General features: G+C 47.8%; 1 protein-coding gene across 1 annotated transcript in view; it reads right to left on the bottom strand.

The window, feature by feature from the left end:
- The window catches only part of SAMD4B (sterile alpha motif domain containing 4B), a 43,519-nt gene that overhangs the window by 9,173 nt on the left and 14,960 nt on the right, over positions 1 to 19,386 (bottom strand). Inside the window, exon 3 of the mRNA XM_081106725.1 lies at positions 5,365 to 5,835. Coding sequence (XP_080962851.1) covers positions 5,365 to 5,835 — 471 coding nt within the window. The remainder of the gene's footprint in view (positions 1 to 5,364; positions 5,836 to 19,386) is intronic.

The raw sequence follows: 19,386 nt of genomic DNA, 5'->3' as shown, positions 1-19,386 counted from the left end.
CTCCACTTCCTCTGTTGGCACCCTGGTCTGAGTCAATGGCATCCATAACTGGAATTACTGCCACAGCCTCCTCACTGGTTTCTTTCCTTTTTTTAAAAAAATGTATTTCTTTGCTGATTTCAGAGGGGATGAGAGAGGGAGATAAAACATCAATGATGAGAGAGAATCTGATCGGCTGCCTCCTGCATGACCCCTACTGAGGATCAAGCCCACAAGCCGGGCATGTGCCTTTGGCCAGAATCAAACCCAGGACCCTTCAGTCTACAGGCCAATGCTCTAGCTACTGAGCCAAACCGGCTAGAGCATCCTCACTGGTTTCTTATCTCCTATTCATCTCATAGCAGCACAATGGTCCTTCTAAAAATGCAATGTGACAAAGTTAGTCCCTGCTTAAATCCCACCAATGGCTTCCCTTCATGCTGAAAATAGAATTTAAACTCTTCCACACACACCACTACAAGGCCTTTCTCAACTCTGACCTCTTATCTCCCACCCACCCTTTGGATCAAGTCTAAAAGCCTTTGCCCCCCACCTCCATTTGTTCCGAAAACATTCAAGCTTGTTCCAGCCTCAATACTTTTGCACTTGCTCTTCTTCTTGTCTCCCTCAGGTCTCATCTTGGCAAGTGTCATCTCTTCTTTTTTTTTTTTTTAATATATTTTTATTGATTTTTTACAGAGAGGAAGGGAGAGGGATAGAGAGTTAGAAACATCGATGAGAGAGAAACATCGACCAGCTGCCTCCTGCACACCTCCTACTGGGGATGTGCCCGCAACCAAGGTACATGCCCTTGACCGGAATCGAACCTGGGACCTTCCAGTCCTCAGGCCGATGCTCTCTATCCACTGAGCCAAACCGGTTTGGCAAGTGTCATCTCTTCTAAGGCCTTCTCTGAACTCTCAATATGAAGTAGTTGTCCCTACCAATTCTGGTTACTATATCATATTACTCTGTCTTATCTTTCTTACACTACCTATCACAACCTGAAATGATCGTATCTAGTTATTTGTTTACTTGCTTATTAACTATATGCCCCTGATGCAATAACCTGTGATAGCAGGGATCTATCCTGTCCTAGATAGCACTGCATACTCAGTAATTACAGTGGGGCCTAGAGCAGAGCAGTTTCTTCAGAAGTACTTGTAAAGTAAATGAATGAAGTACATAAACTATGCGCTCAACAGCCATATCCTTGGGCTTCCCCAGCTCCCACAGATTTTTCTTAGACTACGCCCAAATCAGGGTGAATCCAGGCCATCTTCCACAGATGTTGCAAACCCTCCATTCATCCACTTCATTTTTGAAGTAGGAAGAAGAATCCAACTTGACTTTTTTTTTTTTACCATTCTCAGGATAGGGTAGATTCCCACAGCTTCCAGACCTTTACACATGCTATCCCCTTTGTCTAGCTCACCACTCATCCACCCTTATTTGCCAGCCACTTCAGCCTTCGCTCCTCCCTCTGAATTCCTTTTTCTGGGAGTCCTTCCTCTGCATTCCTCCCCCAACCCCCAAATATATATATTTTTTTATTGATTTCAGAGGGGAGAAAGAGATAGAAACATCAAGGAGGGAGAATCAGTGACAGGCTGCCTCCTGCATGCTACCCACTAGGGATCAAGCCCGCAATCTGGGCATGTGCCCCGACTGGGAATCGAACCGTGACCTCCTGGTTCATAGGTTGAGGCTCAACCACTGAGACCCATCGGCCGGGCCCTCTGTATTCTCTGGGCCCCTGAGCTGCTGCTGCCTCAAGCCCGGCACTTCCTGCCCACTTCATTAGCCTGCCTCTCTCACACTGGACTCTGGGCTCGTATAGGATGGCAACCTTTTCTGCACCCCCAGGATCAGGAGTAAGGGCACAATATACAGGAGTCTTCAAAGTTTCCTAAAGGCCAAAAGGGGGGCACCCATGATCCTAAGGGTGCGAACATGGCTTCTGAGCTTGACACAGGGAATCTGGAGTATCCCAAATACAATTGAAAGGAAAGGAAACAAAGCCAAATGTCTCACCCTAGGTAGGTGAGAATATCAAAGCCCAGGGAACTGAAACCCTTTGCCCCAGTTTCCAGAGCTGGGAGGCAAAGGCATAAGATGGAAAGGCTGGGATTCCTGCCAGCACTCCACTGACACCAGCCCAGAAAGGAGGATCAGCCTGGTACAGGCCCCAAAGCACCTTCCCCCACTGTGACAGTATCTATGCTCCTAGCCAGGAAGTCACCTGAGGCAGAGGGCAGTGTACTGACCCACTCCCTAAGCCAGCTCTACCCCTGCCCATAACCTCTAAGGTCCTTTGCTCAGGGCTCCTCCTGAACTCCCAGAAGAAAACGGCACATGTTGGGCCCTGAGGGACTGGGGAACCCTCAATATAGGCTATTTTACACCTGCTTTGATCCCTTTGGCCTCTTCCTTCCTCCCTTCTTAGCCAAGGAGGCAGGGAAAACCGAGGGCAGGAAACTATCCTGATGGGAATGATTGTGCAGTTTCTTTTTCTTTTTTTAAATATATATACTTTATTGATTTCAGAGAGAGTAAGAGAGAGGGAGGGAGAGGTAGAAACATCAATGATGAGAATCACTGGTCAGCTGCCTCCTGCAAGCCCCTCACGGGGGATGGAGCCTGCAACCCAGGCATGTGCCCTTGACCGGAATTGAACCCAGGACCGTTAAGTCCACAGGCTGACGCTCTATCCACTGAGCCAAACTGGCTAGGGCGATTGTCCAGTTTCTGAGGAGCCCTGCTTGGCCCTACAATAGAGTAGAGGCTGACCACAGCATGAAAACTGAAAACTATAAAAACAGGAATGCTGGCCAGAGTTCCAGGGCCTCTCTTTCTCCAAGAAACCTGGTTTGTCCTTGGCAGCACCCCAAACCTATTGTGCCTGCCCTTACAGGCCAATCCTTGCTCCCCACTCAAAAAGATTTAAATGGTTTCGTGCAACTGCTTGAAATTGAAAAGTTTCAGCCTATCCTTCAGCCCCCACCCCCGCCCCCGCCCCGCCATGTGGCCCTAACATGCTGAGATTGGGGAGTCAAGACAGACCTGAGTTTAATCCTGGCTTGGCCACCTATTAACTGCATGATCCCAGGTAAGTCACTTCATTTGCCCCCCCGTCTCCATGAGGTATGAGTATCTTCGGGAGATCACTTTTAGGTGGAGCCATTGTAGCACAGTAGTTAAGAGTATGACTTACTCAGTTTGGCTCAGTGGATAGAGCATCAGCCTGTGGACTCGAGGGTCCCAGGTTCGATTCCGGTCAAGGGCATGTACCTTGGTTGCGGGCACATCCCCAGTAGGGGGTGTGCAGGAGGCAGCTGATCGATGTTTCTCTCTCATCGATGTTTCTAACTCTCTATCCCTCTCCCTTCCTCTCTGTAAAAAATCAATTAAAAAAAAAAAAAGAGTATGAGGTACGGTCCTAGCTGGTTTGGCTTAGTGGATAGAGCGTTGGCCTGTGGATCGAAGGGTCCCGGGTTCGATTCTGGTCAAGGGCACATGCCCAGGTTGTGGGCTCGATCCCCAGTGGGGGGCGTGCAGGAGGCAACCGATCAATGATTCTCTCTCATCATTGATGTTTCTATCTCTCTCTCCTTTCCATTAAAAAAAAGAAGTATGAGCTATGGAGCCAGTCTGCTTAGATTTAAATTTTGGCTACACCATGGCTGGTTTGGCTCAGTGGATGGAGCATCAGCCTGCGGACTGAAGGGTCCCAGGTTCGATTCTGGTCAAGGGCATGTATCTTGGTTGCAGGCTCTGTTTGGGCCCTGGTCTGGGCCTGTGCAGAGAAGACCAATTGATATGTCTCTCTCACATGGATGTTTCTCTTTCTGTCTCTCCTTCTCCTTTCCACTTTCTGAAAATCAATGGGGAATATCCTTAGGTAAGGATTAACAACAACAACAAAATAATAATAAATTCTGGCTACACCACCTTGGACAAATGACTTTTCTGTGACAACTAATGAATGTATAGGTATAAAGTTCTCAGAACAGCTCTTGGCAAAGACTAAACACTTAATATATTTTAACTAGAATTATCATTAATATATCCTCCCAACCTGGACCCAGAAATTGTCATGCTCTGAGATTGGAAAACACCTTGGTTTGCTATATTTCCCAGAAATGCCCCCTATCCCTCTATCTTCCCTGATTCTCACTAGCACCTGGGAGGGAGGAGGGAGGCTACCAGGACATACATATTTAACTGGAGAAGAAAGAGGTTCAGGGGGTAACTGTTGTGTGCTAGGTGCCATACAGCTGGGCACCAGAGAGCCAGGGTTCACCCCATCCACTGGCACGAATGACATGTCACTGCCACTCTTTCCTGGCCTGCTTTAACCAGAGCCCCCCACAGTGAGGATCTTAGAAACCTCTTGCTTTGAGTCAGGTCATGTTACTTTACCAATCCTTGAAAATACCACTCTTATCCTGTTCAACTAACATTTCAAAAACTCATTGTAATACCAGCTCCTCCTGCTCACCCCAGCCTTCAGGGTGCTTAATAAGAGAGCCCTTTCAAAACCACTTAGTTGGAGGCCAATGCAATGATCAGAGGCAGGCTCTGGTGGCAGAACGCTTGGGTCTGAACCTTGGCCAGGTCCACCACTTGTTCTATGTGTGAACTTGAAAACATGATTTTACCTCCTGGGTCTCAGTGTTCTCATCTGTAGAATGCTGACAATAATATGGTTGTAATGAGGATGAAATGAGATCATGTGTGAAAAGTATTAAGTATAGTCAATGCTCAACAGTGTTACTTACTATTACTAATGCACAGCAGCATGAGTTACAGCTTAAATGAACAGGCTTGGAAACATTGCATAGACACAATGCATTAATCTGAGGCCAGATACAAAAATCCAGAACGTCTGAACTAGAAGGGACCTCAGATTATGTCATTAATTTATTGCCTTCAGAGGCCAGGCAGGTATCAGATATCACCAAAGAAGGATAGTGGTGGAGGCAGAGGCTGACTGGGGCACATGTGTAGGGTGTAAAAGGGATGACCAATGTTAAATTCCATCTTACTGTTGCCACCAGAAATACAGGCCTTGAGCTGCCAGATCTTTTGACTTTTCAAGAGAAGCTAAAATGTGGATTTTTAGGGAAAAATTCGATTTCTTATATTACCAAATTTATTTAAAAACACAACAAATAAAATCAAAGTTGAGTCTGGGCTCAACAAAACATATGTGTAGGTCAGACATAGCTCTGGGAATGCCAGTTCACCACCTCTGCACTCCCTCATAAGGTGAGGCCCAGAGAGGTTATATGACTTTCCCAGGGCCACAGAGCAAGTAAAGAGATAGCCTAGTCTGTCCCTTTTCAAGTAGGCATGACTTCCTGGGACTCACTACCCCATCACCTGCATTTGCGTTGCTCCCAATACTGTTGATGACTGGCGGCACAGAGCTGGGTGAGTGGAAGGGAACGTGTCCATTTTCCCGGGGTGGCTTGTCCTGCCAGCCTGACCCTGCCTCCCTAGGGCCCAGCTCTGCAGGCCCCCCCCACTCATCTGAGCCCTGGCGAGAGTGGTAAGTGGGCTCGGGCCGGGTGCGGAAGCCACTAGCCAGCCGCTCTTCCAGGTGGCTCAGCCAGAGGGCCAGTGAGTTGCGGTCCTCCAGTGTGGTGGCCGGGTGGATGAGGGCATAAGAGAGCAGCTGGCGGCTCTCCTCGATGAAGGCATTGCTCTCGATCGAGTAGGCCAGCACTTTCTGTAGCAGCCTCATGTACTCCGACTTGGCCTCCGTGTTGCGTGGCTGAAGCAGGGGCAGATGGGACAGCAGGAGAGACACTACCTTCTCTTTGGACTCCTGCTGCCACTGGCTGACGATGGCTGCAAAGGAGATGAGAGAATGTTAGGGGAGCCAAAGTGGCGAACTCCTATAAACCCAAGGAGAGGAACTTATAGACTGCTCCCTCAGCTCCAATCTCTTCTTCCTTCTTTCATGAACCCAACCTTGATCCTTATATAGGTGAGATCAAACATATGCACCCTGCTTCCAGAGTAATTTTTCCTGGTTCCATCACTCCTACTCTCGAAAAACCTGCTGTAGCTATCCAAATTTGCTCAGAATTTGATATGAGCTCCCTATCTCCAAGGCCTACTCTTACTTTTTTGTTGTTGTTAATCCTCATCTGAGGATATTTTTCTACTGTTTTTAGAGAGCGTGGAAGGAAGGGGGGAGAGACACAAAGAAACATCGATGTGAGAGGAATACATCAGTTGGTTGCCTCTCAGATATGCCCTGACTGGGGTTGGAGATCGAACCTGCAATCCAGGAACGTGCCCTTGACCAGAATGGAATCCAGGACCCTTTAGTCCGTGGGTGGACGCTCTATTTACTGAGTCAAATTGGCTAAGGCTAGTCTTCTTAGTCTTTATCTTAGGGCCCCTACCCACTTTCCATATAAAAGCAGCCTCCTTCCCGAGGACAGTGATGCCTGGCCGATGTGGTTCAGTGTTTGAGCTTCGACCCATGAAGCAAGACGTCATGGTTCCTGGTCAGGGCACATATGCCTGGGTTTCAGGCTTTATATCCAGTGGGCAGCGTGTAGGAGGCAGCCGACTGATGATTCTCTCTCACCACTGATGTTTCTATTTCTCTCACTAAAATCAATAAAAAACATTGCCCTAACCTGCTTGGCTCAGTGGATAGAGCGTCGGCCTGCGGACTGAAGGGTCCCAGGTTCAATTCTGGTCAAGGGCATGTACCTTGGTTGCGGGCACATCCCCAGTAGGGGGTGTGCAGGAGGCAGCTGATCGATGTTTCTCTCTCATTGATGTTTCTAACTCTCTATCCCTCTCCCTTCCTCTCTGTAAAAAATCAATAAAATATATTTAAAAAATAAAAATAAAAAAACATTAAAAAAAGAGAGAAGACAGTGATTAAAAGCTTGGAGTCTAGAATCATATAGTATAACCCCCCCCCAACTTACTAGCTAGACCAGGGGTGGGCAAACTTTTTGACTCGAGGGCCACAATGGGTTCTTAAACTGGACCAGAGGGCCGGAACAAAAGCATGGATGTAGTGTTTGTGTGAACTAATATAAATTCAAAGTAAACATCATTACATAAAAGAGTATGGTCTTTTTTTTTTTTTTAGTTTTATTCATTTCAAACGGGCCGGATCCGGCCCGCGGGCCGTAGTTTGCCCACGGCTGAGCTAGACCTTGGGCATGTCACCTTAAACCTCACTAACACTGATTTCTTCACCTAAAAAATTTTGGAGACAATTACAGCACCCAATTCACAGTGTTGCTTTGAGACTCAGTAAATTAATAAAGAATGGAAAGTGGCCTGGGATACAGAACATCAATATATATAAAAGCCTAAGCGACCATCTGACTGGTTGCTATGATGTGCATTGACCACCAGGGGGCAGACACTCAATGCAGGAGCGGAAACCACAGGTATGGAAACATAGAACAACTGATGAATCTCAGAGGGAAGGGGGAAGTGGGGAAGGTGGGAAGAGATTAACCAAAGATCTTATATGCATTCTAGAGGCCTAGTGCACAGATTCTTGCACTGGTGCGGTCCCTCGGCCTGGCCTGCACCCTCTCACAATGCAGGACCCCTTGGGGGATATTGGAGAGTTGTTTTCAGCCCAATCTCTGCAGGCCAGGCTGAGGGACTCCACTGGTGCATGAATCCATGCATCAGGCCTCTAGTAAAGGGTGTCCCAAAATTCACGCAAGAAGTAATTTCGATAGAAAACAAAGGTTTATAATTAAAAATTGTAAATTTTTTATTGATTCATAAAGTATACAGTATAGGGTTATGTATGGAATAGCGTATCGGGTAAATGGCCTCCACGGCACAAAAAACTGGATTATCATGTTGCGATAGCGAGCACCATTAACTGTTATTGCCTGAGCAGCCGCATTTCAGTCATGGAAAATTTCAACAAAAGAGTGCGTATGTGCCAGCAAAACCGTGGAGGCCATTTACCCGATATGCTATTCCATACATAACCCTATACTGTATACTTTATGAATCAATAAAAAATTTACAATTTTTAATTATAAACCTGTGTTTTCTATCAAAATTACTTCTTGTGTGAATTTTGGGACACCCTTTATTTAATAAATGCTCATTGTTGTTTAACTAGTCTCTGCCTCTACATTCCCCTCCTTCAACCTGTCCCATAAACCCAGATGAATTTATCTTCCTAAAGCACACCAAGATGCCATGTTCCTGACCAGGAGGTTACAATGGTAACCAGCACCAATAGACTAAAGTTCAAAAACTCCTAACCCTACATCACCATCATTTCCAGGACACTCCTTACCTCTTATCACTCCAGATAAAGACTTAACTCAGGATATCCCCATCTTCGCTGGGCCTTTCTCCAGGCCACATTCATCTAAGCTTCCACTCAAGCTAAGATTCAAGGATTTATCCTACAACAGTCTCTTTCCTCCTATCCAAATTCTATGTCTTTTATGACTGCCAAAACCTATCTTCCTCTGAGAAGTCTCTCCTGGCTACTCCATGCCATGGTGATGTTTCCTCCCAACCCCACAGTCTGAAGGCCTGAGTCTGTCCTGTGGAGATGAGCCAGGTTTCCCCTCTTGACCCAGAAGAGAGCTCCCTAAGGATAAGGCCCCAGGCTGGTTATAAAAGGAGGCTTTGGGAGAACTGTTACAGGTCTATCTTCCTTGAAAACCCTGTTACCCAGCCCAGCAAGTATAGCTCAATGGTTGAGGGCTGATCTATGGTCTCAGTTCGATTCCTGGTCAGGGCACATGCCCAGGTTGCAGGTTTAGTCCCCAGTGGGAAGTGTGCAAGAGGCAGCCCCATCAATGGTTCTCTCATCATTGATGTTTCTATCTCTCTCTCCCGCTCCCTTCCTCTCTGAAAGAAACAACAACACACAAACAAACAAAAAATCCCTGTTACCCCTTCCTGACTAGCTCAACAGAGTAGAGGATGGCATGTAATGCTGACAGGGCAAAAAAAAAAAAAAAAAAAGGTCCAAGAATACCAATACCCGAGTAAAGAGATAATGATCAAGGGCTGGGGCCAACTCTGCTAATTGAGCAATTGAGCTAATACCTGCAGCGAAGGCAACAATTTGCAAATATCTAACAAGGTTGTTCTGAGATGAGCTATTGGGCTACTGGTAAGGTTCTGGAAAGGGGCAAAGAAGGTGGCTATAACCAACAGAGCTAGCACTCTAGTTAGGTGGGTCATGAAAAAGAAAAGGCAGCCCTGGCCGGTTGCTCAGTGGTTAGAGTGTTGGCTGTGGACCAAAAGGTCAGAGGTTCAATTCCCGGTCAAGGGCATGTACCTCGGTTGCAGGCTTGATCCCCGGCCCCAATCGCAGTGCAAGCAGGAGGCAGCCAATCGATGTGTCTCTCTCACATCAATATTTCTCTTTCTCTCCCCTACCTCCCTCCCCTCCACTCCCTCTTTAAAAATAAATCAATGGAAAAAATATCCTTGGGTGAGGATAAAAAAAGAAAAGGTAGAGACATAGCTTAGGTCCCTTCTCTCCCACTTAATGACCATGGGACTCTGGGCAAATGTAATCACTTCACTGAGCTCTACTTTCTCTATCTGTAGAGTGGGGCTCAGAATCATTTCTACCTGGCATGGCTGCTATGAATTAAGTGAGACCATAGCACACAGTGAGTCCTTAGTAAACATTAGCTGCTATTTCTAGGATCAGTTATTATATCTTATCATGGTTCCTTCCCTTCAAATACCCAGTGGGCACAGCCAACTCCCAGCACAGGAAACAGAAAGGCTGGGAATAAGCATGTATGTAAGGAGAGCCCCAGAATTCTAGGCATCTGGATTTCAAGTGAGCCTTGCATCTGACAGTGTCTCAACACAACTTCCTTCGGGCTTAAGGTTCCAGGGACCTCGGGTCTCCTACACCTGGCCACTGGGAACTTTGCATAAAAACCCTTTGCACCTCTCTTTCTTTTAATGACCTGTTTGGAAATCTATGGCTTAGGAATTCACATAAACTTCTAATTCTGCCTAAGTTTGTGGCTCTGGGAAAATGACTCACACACACAACTCACAACTCCTGGCCATATATAACTGCACATTTTCTTGGCCTGGGACTCTCTGCTCTAAGCTTCCTAGAGAACTCTTGTTGAAGTGCCCATGGATTCATCCATTTATTCAGATTATCAATTCATGCTATGCCCATATTACTGACCAAAATAGAACATTAATACAGCAATCCCCCACCTTATCCATGGAGTTTCCAAGACCCCCAGTTGATACCTGAAACCACAGATATTATGGAACCTTTATATACTATTTCCCCCCATACATACATAGTATGATAAAGTTTAATTTATAAATTAGACACAATAAAAGATTAGCAACAATAATAAAAGAATTGTAACAGTACTAGAGGCCCGGTGCATAAAAATTCATGCACTGGAAGGGGGTCCCTCAGCCCGGCCTGCCCCCTCTCACAGTCCGAGAGCCTCAGGAGTGGGAGGCAACCTGGCGATCAGTGGAAGGCGACACCCCATCACACCTCTGCTGCTGCCGCTCTGGCAGCACAAGCCTCGGGCCAGCCCTGGGTGGCTGGGCAGTCGCCATCCGAGGCTTGCCTGCGCCTCAGGCCGGCCCTGAGTGGCTGGGGGGCTGAGGGGACGGGGGGACTCCAGAGGTAGGTGCGCGAAGTGGCTGCACCTGCCTGGGGGTGGGCTCAGCCTTGCTGCGTGCCTGCCACCTGGGCGGGGCTGAGGGGACTGGGCGCCACCATCTTGTGGCTGTGGGCACTGCCATCTTTGAGGGCGGGGCAGTCAATTAGCATATTCCCTCCTTATTGGCTGTGGGCACCGCCATCTTTATGACAATGTGAGTGTCAATTAGCATATTCCCTCTTTATTAGATAGGACTAGAAGCCCGGTGCACAAAAATTTGTGCACTCGGGGGAGAGGGGGGTCCCTCAGCCCGGCCTGTGCCCTCTCGCAGTCTGGGACCCCTCAGAAGATAACGACCTACTGGCTTAGGCCTGCTCCCAGGTGGCAGAGGGCAGGCCCAATCCCTAGGTGCAGCCCCTGGTCGGGCTCAGAGCAGGGCCGATTGGGGAGTTGGGGCGCCGCCCCGTCATGCACAGAGCAGGGTGGATTGGGAGGTTGCGATGCCACCCTCAGTCATGCTCAGGGTAGGGTCGATTGGGGGGTTGGGGCACCGCCCCGTCACACTCAAGGCAGGGTCGATAGGGAGGTTGCGGCGCCACCCCGTCACGCACAGAGCAGGGCCCATCAGGGGGTTGGGGCGCTGCCCCCTGTCACACACAGAGCAGGGCCAATCGGGGTTGGGGCGCTGCCCCCTGTCACGCACAGAGCAGGGCCCATCAGGGGGGTTGGGGCTCCGTACCCTGTCATGCACAGAGCAGGGCCCATCAGGGGGGTTGGGGCTCCGTACCCTGTCATGCACAGAGCAGGGCCAATCAGGGGGTTGGGGAGCTCCCCTGTTACGCAGAGCAGGGCCCATCAGGGGGTTGAGGAGCTCCCCCGTCACTCACAGAGTAGGGCCGATAGGGGAGTTGGGGCACTGCCCCGTCACACACAGAGCAGGGCGGATCAGGGGGTTGGGGTGCCGCCACTGTCACACACAGAGCAGGGCCCGTGGGGGGGAGGGGGGTTGGGGCGCCGCACCCTGTCACACACAGAGCAGGGCCGATCAGGGGGTTGGGGCACCGCAGCCTGTCACACACAGAGCCGCAGGGCGATCAGGGGGTTGGGGAGCTCCCCCTATCAGGCACAGAGCAGGGCTGATCAGGGGGTTGGAGCGCCTTCCCCTGTCACGAACAGAGCAGGGCGGATAGGGAGGTTGTGGCCCCGCCCCCTGTCACACACAGAGCCGCAGGGCAATCAGGGGGTTTGGGCGCTGCCCCGTCACGCTGATCCCGGTGCCGGGAGGCCTCGCGGCTCCACTGATCCCGGTGCTGGGAGGCATATTACCCTTTTACTATATAGAATAGAGGCCTGGTGCATGGGTGGGGGCTGGCTGGTTTGCCCTGAAGGGTGTCCTGGATCAGGGTGGGGGTCCCCACTGGGGTGCCTGGCCAGTCTGGGTGAGGGGCTGAGGGCTGTTTTCAGGCTGGCGGGTGACTAACGTTCCCAATTGCTCCTTTTTTTCTTTTTCTTTTTTTTTAAAAATTCTGGGCCAGCTTTAGCTCTGGCTCCAGCTCTGAGGCCTCTGCTGCTGAAAGCAGGTATCTGGTTTGTTTAGGTTCTATAATCAAAACACTGTATCAACTCCAGCTCTGAGATCCCGGCCGGCTGAAAGCTGGTTTCTGGGGTTTTGTTTAGCTTCTATATTTGTTACAATATTTCAAACTGCAAGCTCAGAGGCCGGCAGCGGTAGGCGGGGAACGTTGCAGTCCTCCGTCACTGAAGCAAGCAAGCCTCATGTTCAGTTTAAGCTGCCTGGCTGCCGGCCGCCATCTTGGCTGGCAGTTAATTTGCATATCGCCCTGATTAGCCAATGGGAAGGGTAGCGGTCGTACGCTAATTACCATGTTTCTCTTTTATTAGATAGGATACTGCAATAAATATTGTGTGAATGTGGTCTCTCTCCCCCAAAATATCTGATAACCAAGATGGCAACTAAGTGATGAATGAGGTAGTCAGTGTATACAACACAATACACTGGACAAAGGGATGATTCACATTCCAGGTGGGACGGTGTGAGATTTCTTCATGATACTGAGAATGGTACACAACTTAAAACTTAGGAATTGTTTATTTCTGGAATTTTGCATTGAATATTTTTGGACCATGTTTGACTGTGGGTAACTGAAACCATGGAATGCATAACCACAGATAAAAGGGGGGAGTACTGTAGTATACAATCTATAATAATAAAAGCATAATATGCAAATTGACTGAACGACCAAACAGCAGAACGACCACCCGGACAACCTTCCAGATGACCATGCTATGACACGCACTGGTGCCAGGCCAGCCAAGGTGGGTGCAATGCAATTAGTTGGGGGGCCCTGCCATCACCCCGCAATCACCCCACAAAGGGAGGCCCAGGCCACCGGCCAGTGATGCTGTGGCAGGTGTGTGGGGCTGACCAGCTATCGCACCCCACTGACGGGTGGCGGGGGGGGGGGGGGGCGGGGGAGGGGGGCAGTGCCGCACAGATGGCAAGCAGTGGCAGCAGTGGGAGCAGGGAAGTCCCAATAGGTCCTGATCGCCGGCCAGGCCTGGGGACCCTACCTGGATTGCGAGAGGGAATAGGCTGGGCTGAGGAACAACTCCGCCCCCTTGTGCACAAATTTCATTCACTGGGCCTTTAGTAATAGTGATAACTGAGCATTTACTATGAGCCAGACTCTATGCTAAGAACATACTTGCTTTTCATTCTCAACCCAACCCTGTTTTAGCATCCCTATCTTGAAGATGAGGAAATGGATTTGGAAAGGTGAAGTCACTTCCCCAAAGGGAAGAGCCAAGATCCAAATCCAGGGCTGCAGAATTGTAAGGGACTTCACCCATAATCCTCTACTATCTCTCCAATGCCAGGTATCTTTTTTTTCCCCTTGTCCCTGGTTTTGCAGATTCCCTTTAGGACCTGCTACTCAAGGCTAGAAAATTTCATCCTCTTCATCTGTCTCTTCTCTCTTTAAAAAAAAAAAAATCTTTCTTTTTTAATGTTTTTATTGATTTTAGTGAGAGAGGAAGGGAAAGGGATAGATAGTAACATTGATGAGAGACAAACATTGATTTCCTGCCTCCTGCACACCCCCTACTGGGGATGGAGCCTGAAACCTGGGCATGTGTCCTGACTGGGAATTGAACCATGACCTCCTGGTTCATGGCTGGAAGCTCAACCACTGAGACACACTGGCCAGGCAATCTGTCTCTTTTCTTGAACTAGTTCCCATGACCACAAAGCTGTCTCTTAGATCATCTCCAGATCTAAGGCTCTTCCAAGGTCAGATAGGCCTTCCTGACTTCAGAGAGCCTTCACCTTTCCAGTCCTCCCAGCTCCATCTGGCACTGAATCACATGGGAAGGAACTCCCTGACACTTTACTTCTCTGACTTAGTCCCTGGGTTTTTAGTTCTTGATGAGAGGAAGAAAAAATAGAGTGATTAATATTAGGGACAAAGTCAAAGACTTATATCCCAGCTGTGTCACCCAGTTGCATGGGTAATATGCTTCCTCTGTAAAAGAGGGATTATAGGGCTGCCAAGAGGATTTAGGGAAACAATGAAATGGAAAGCACCTGACAGTCTGCCCATAGTAAGCACTCAGTATGTGACTCAAAGATTGGTGTTTTTCTCCATTCACCAGCAGTCAGCCTGCCCTTTCAGCCCTATCCTGATGTTCTCAATCACTGTTGTTTAGGCCTTCAGGATTGCCAGAAGCATCTGGGACAGAGAGAAGCCTTGTCTAATCCCTCCCCCACCCCAGGGTACTGCCGGGACCCCAAGGCTAAGGGACACAGATTCTCCTCTGGTACTGCCATGGGATGTGACAGAACAGCCCCAAGGATTGGGCTCAATGAAGGACCTTGTTCTACTGTGGACCCTAGGGAAATGTGTGTTTATGTGTCCGTGTGGTGGTGTGTTGGGAGGGTGGGCCTCCCATGACTGGGAAGCATCAGTAAGCAGTGGAACTGGTCCAAAGAATTTGTGCAGCCTCAGGCCCCTTGGGGTGAGCCCAGCTGGGGCTGCAGATGAGGGGTGGGGATGGAACTTCTAGTTTCCTGCCCAGATCAGAAAAGTCTGGCTCAGAGTTGAGGCATAGCAGGGACCCAATGAATACCTGCACAATTGAACCCAGATGGTCCCCCTGAAGATAGTGGTGTCTATGTGTGTATAATGTGTTCTTTCTAGGATCCCCTGACCTCAGGTTACCCTCTCTTGTGTCCCAGCAGAGTATACTAAGTAAGAGCACAAGTTTAACAGGCAAAGTTGCCTGGATTAGAAAAACCCAGCTCTGTCTCCATGACCTAGGTTAACATAATCGCAGGCCATTCCTTTAACCTCTCTGAGTCTTGGTCTCCTTTTCTGTACAATATGGGGTAGTAAAAACCCCTTCATCACAGGACTCTAGTAAAAGTCAATGAGACAACTGTGCATAGCACCTAACATGTATAAAGTGTTCCATACATTTTAACTGTCATTGCTGTTCCTGGCTAAAGATTTAGAGCCCATGCTGTTTTGGGGGCTGGGGGAGGAACAATTTATATAGGAGGGCACATCTGAGCTCTTAAGATTCCCAACAGGATCGGGGAGTTTCATTCAGTTATTCACTAAAACATAAACATCTCTGATTCTTCTGAGCCAGAAGCACAACAAGCCATGATGAAATTCTGGAAGTGGGTGGGGAGAGGGGCTAAGGGATGCCATGATGCCAACTGCTGCTTCTCACCAAGCTGCCAACCTGGACTCCACAGGCATAGAGAAGATGAGGTAGACTGCATAAGAGTGCCCTTTTTGGCCAGGTGATCAGAGCTAAGTAGGTCATGAACCTGGGTTCTGGCAAATCACAGGAGCCAAATATATCTTGGAGACTGCCATAACAGCAAACCCATTTTTATGTGCTGGCTGTTGCAACAATCGTGGCAGCCTCAGGCACTAGTTAGAAGGGCTGGGGTTTGGCTCCAAACATGGCCTTCTCTGCCTCACTCCAGCTCACACAAACATGGGGGATTCTGGGGGCTTACATTTTTGTTTGATGAAGTATGTCAGTAGAGTTTTGAAAGGGGAGGGTATAGGCATCAGAGTTGAGCTCTAGTGACTCACTCAGCCATGGCCCCCTCCTGACCTCAGTTTCCCCACCCAGTTTCAGTGAGCCAGGGAGGGAGGGGCTTAAACCTGCTGGATATTGGGACTCTGACTCAGAGGACAAGAGGACGAAAGAAATGCAGGAAATGTGACTCAGGAAGCTATAGGACCAGGGAGAGAAGAGGATTTCAGCTTCTCTGGCCCTACCCTTCTGGTCCAAGTCAGCATCAGGGGAAAAGAGAGACAAAATTACTGTTATAACTCCAAACAGGCAGGGAAGACAGCATTGGGAGAAGGAACAGGGATGACAAAAAGGAAACCTGGGGACTCTCCTTGCCTGTTCAGATTCTGCTTCCATGAAACCAACGCTAGCTGCCTAGGTTGGGGGACTTCCCAGTTGCTTGAGAGGAAGAGACAGCCCAGACCAGAGCTCTCTTCTACAGCCCCCACTCTCGACATGTCACAAAACAGTACCCTAAACACCTTTCTGGGCCCACCCAGAAACAGTGTCAACATCAAGACAAATGGTTCTCCACTATATGCACACAAGAGTCAACTAGGGAGCTTAAAAAATATCAGAATCTCTGGAAATAGGACCCAGGCCACAGGTTCATTTAATAAAGAGCCTTGATGATTCTGATATGAAGCCAGAGTTAGGACCCACTTTCCTTAATCAAGTCCTCTGCATTCCCCACACTTTCTGAGGAGATGGACAGGTAGGCAGCTCTGATCCAAACTCAAACCTGAACCCAGAGTCTCCCTGGGAGAACTGGAGGAAGTACCAGGGTTGGGTGGGTGAGATATGGAGTACAAACCCAGAAAATGGCAGAGGATCTGCCTTACTGTTTTAGCCCTCATGGCCCAAAGGGATCTGAAAAAGTTGAAGAACTTCAGATCCTGTAATAGACAGGGAATTAGTGGACTGACTGACTCAAGATTTGGTTTGTGGAGTAGGTGTACATCTTGGTGGGGATGAGGAACAGATTCACTGATGGATCCATCTCATAAAATATTAAGAACGACTGCTTTAGAAGAATGTGCTGGGCCCCCAAACAAAGTAATATGCATGGTCATAGGTCTGCGTTCTTTGCGCATTCTTTCAGAACCCAAAAGGTACTGCGAGAGTATCTATAACAACGTCTTCACTCTCCAGATGTAGATCCTCAGGCCCAAGAGGGGTGGAGCTGGCCCAGGTCTCAAGAGGTGTTAGTGGCAGAGCTGGATCTGGAACTCCTGGATGTCCTGATTCCTAGTCTCACTTGTCCTATGACAAATGAATCATCCAGCAGGGCTTCATTGTTCAAACTGCCGGTTCAGCAGAAGAACCTGGGTACTTGTTCCCAAACCTATCCCCTCAGGATTCTAAGTTAGTGGGTCTGGGTGAAGGGCCCAGGAATATGAATTTTAAGTCACTTCCTCTCCCACCAGGTGATTCTGCCAATGAATTAAGTTTGGGAAACACCAGGGAATGGGAAGGCCATATGAACAGAGGAGGAATAACAGAGGGTGCATACAGCTCCTTTCACGAGGCAGGCACCCAAGCCCAGGAAGTAGCTCCTTCCTTCACCAAGGTGGCTGTTCTACTTGACTGTGGGAGCAAGTCAGAAGACACAGACTTCCTTAGTCTTGGAGCCCTATGACTATTAGGAAAGAGGCATTAAAGGTCCAACAAAATTTACCTTTTAGGAAAGAGGCATCCAAGACTACCAAATTTCTCTGTTGTGCTTTGCTCTAATCCTGGAAGGCTTCCTGCTGACTCTGGAACATACCATGGCTCTCCCTCTTTTCTCATTCATTCTAAGTTTTCCCTACTTCTCTATTCATCTAAGTATTAGCTTGTTATATTCTCTGACATGGGGCTCAGGATAAAAACCTTGATTCATATATTCATTCATTAGTCAATTCATTCCACAGCAATTCTCAACACTAGTTAGGCATTAACTCCAACATACCAATGCAAACCATCTTGGATGGGCCTCAGGTTCCTTGTACAAAGGGCAATGTGGTAATAATAAATACTGAAATGCATATAACTTCAAATTTAGCAATCCCACAGAATTCTAGGAATTTATCCTACAGATGATTAAAGGGTACTCATTACAGTACTGTTTATAAGAGTAAAGCTGAACATAGCCTGTGGTAGAGTCTACTGGTCAACAGCAAGACCTCTATAAAGTCAAATTCTAGCTCTACTTCTGACCAGATGACTCTGGGAAGTCACTAAACCTTCCCAGACCCCAGTCTCCTCATCTGTAAAATGAGGAAGTAGTGAGATCTACCTCACAGAGCTACTGGGAGGGTTAAATGAGTAATAAAGGTAATGTACTGCTTGATATACAGGTAGGATTCTATAAATGTTACCTATTCTTACTACTAAGCCACCATTAATAACAATGAGATATACATGTATGTGCTGAATATGTAATGATCTTCAAGTTATTATTGTTCAAGTGAAAAAAAGCAACTGGTTAATATGCTCAGTGTTCTATGCAATAAAACAATCAAAACAACGAAAAAGCTGGAGGAAAAATATGACTATGTTCATACAGAATATCTCACAAAATACACACAAATTGGGAACATGGAAGTTTGGGAGGGAGACTTTACTTTTCGCCTTTCAAATAGTTTGATTTTATCACAAGTTTTAAAAACAACTAAAGAACGAAAAATGCTCTAATAAACAAACAGCATTTTTGTTTGGTGAATCTGATATGTAGTCAAGACTGGCACTCAGTGCTCATCCAACTGCCTGCTCAAGATGGGATTGTGAGGATATGTATAAGATACTGGCCTGCCCCAAAGCAACCCCCCATTCTGGGTGCAGAGCCATATTACAACCACGAAACTCCTGCCCCTGGTGCTAGAGCAGAGGGGAGTCCTCCCTGCTTGGGAGGGTGAGAAGGATATCAAATGGCTGAGCTCTGGACCTGCTGCAGCTAAGCTGGGTTACTGCTGCTCACTGTCCGCCAGACTGGGACTTAAGCTGGTATGACTCCTGGCCTGAAGAACCATCTTCTCCTACAACCATAGTGCTTCTGCGATTTGTACCTAAAGACTGGGTAAAATACAGGTGACTGTTTCTAAGGCAGGTAGTCCTGGGGAGATGAGGGAAGCACGGCAGCTGTGGTTCCCCAAATCCTAATCCTAGCAGCCCATGCTGACTTCTTCACCTATACCCATGGTCGGCAAACTGTGGCTCGTGAGCCACATGCGGCTCTTTGGCCCCTTGAGTGTGGCACTTTCTAAGCCTTAGGAGTACTCTAATTAAGTTATTAACAATGTACCTACCGATATAGTTTAAGTTTAAAAAATCTGGCTCTCAAAAGAAATTTCAACCGTTGTACTGTTGATATTTGGCTCTGTTGACTAATGAGTTTGTCGACCACTGACCTATACAATGAGGATAATGACAGTATCTATCTCATGGGTTTGTTGAGAGGACTACATGAGTTATTGACAATAAACACAACAATTTACATTTATTGAGTGTTTACTACATGACAGGCACTAATCTCAGAGTTCACAATCACCTAGAAGGTAAAGTCAGTTATCAACCTGAGTTTAAAGACAAAGAAATCAAGGCTCAGAAAGGTTAACTATGGCAATAACAGAACTGGGACGTTTGACTTTAGAGCCACCAAAGAACACTGCTTTCG

The sequence above is a fragment of the Myotis nattereri genome (genome assembly GCF_964212035.1).
Source record: "Myotis nattereri genome assembly, chromosome: 15".
Classification (NCBI taxonomy): Eukaryota; Metazoa; Chordata; class Mammalia; order Chiroptera; family Vespertilionidae; genus Myotis; species Myotis nattereri.
Note: the sequence above shows the minus strand (reverse complement) of the source record. Positions and strands in the feature narration are given on the sequence as shown.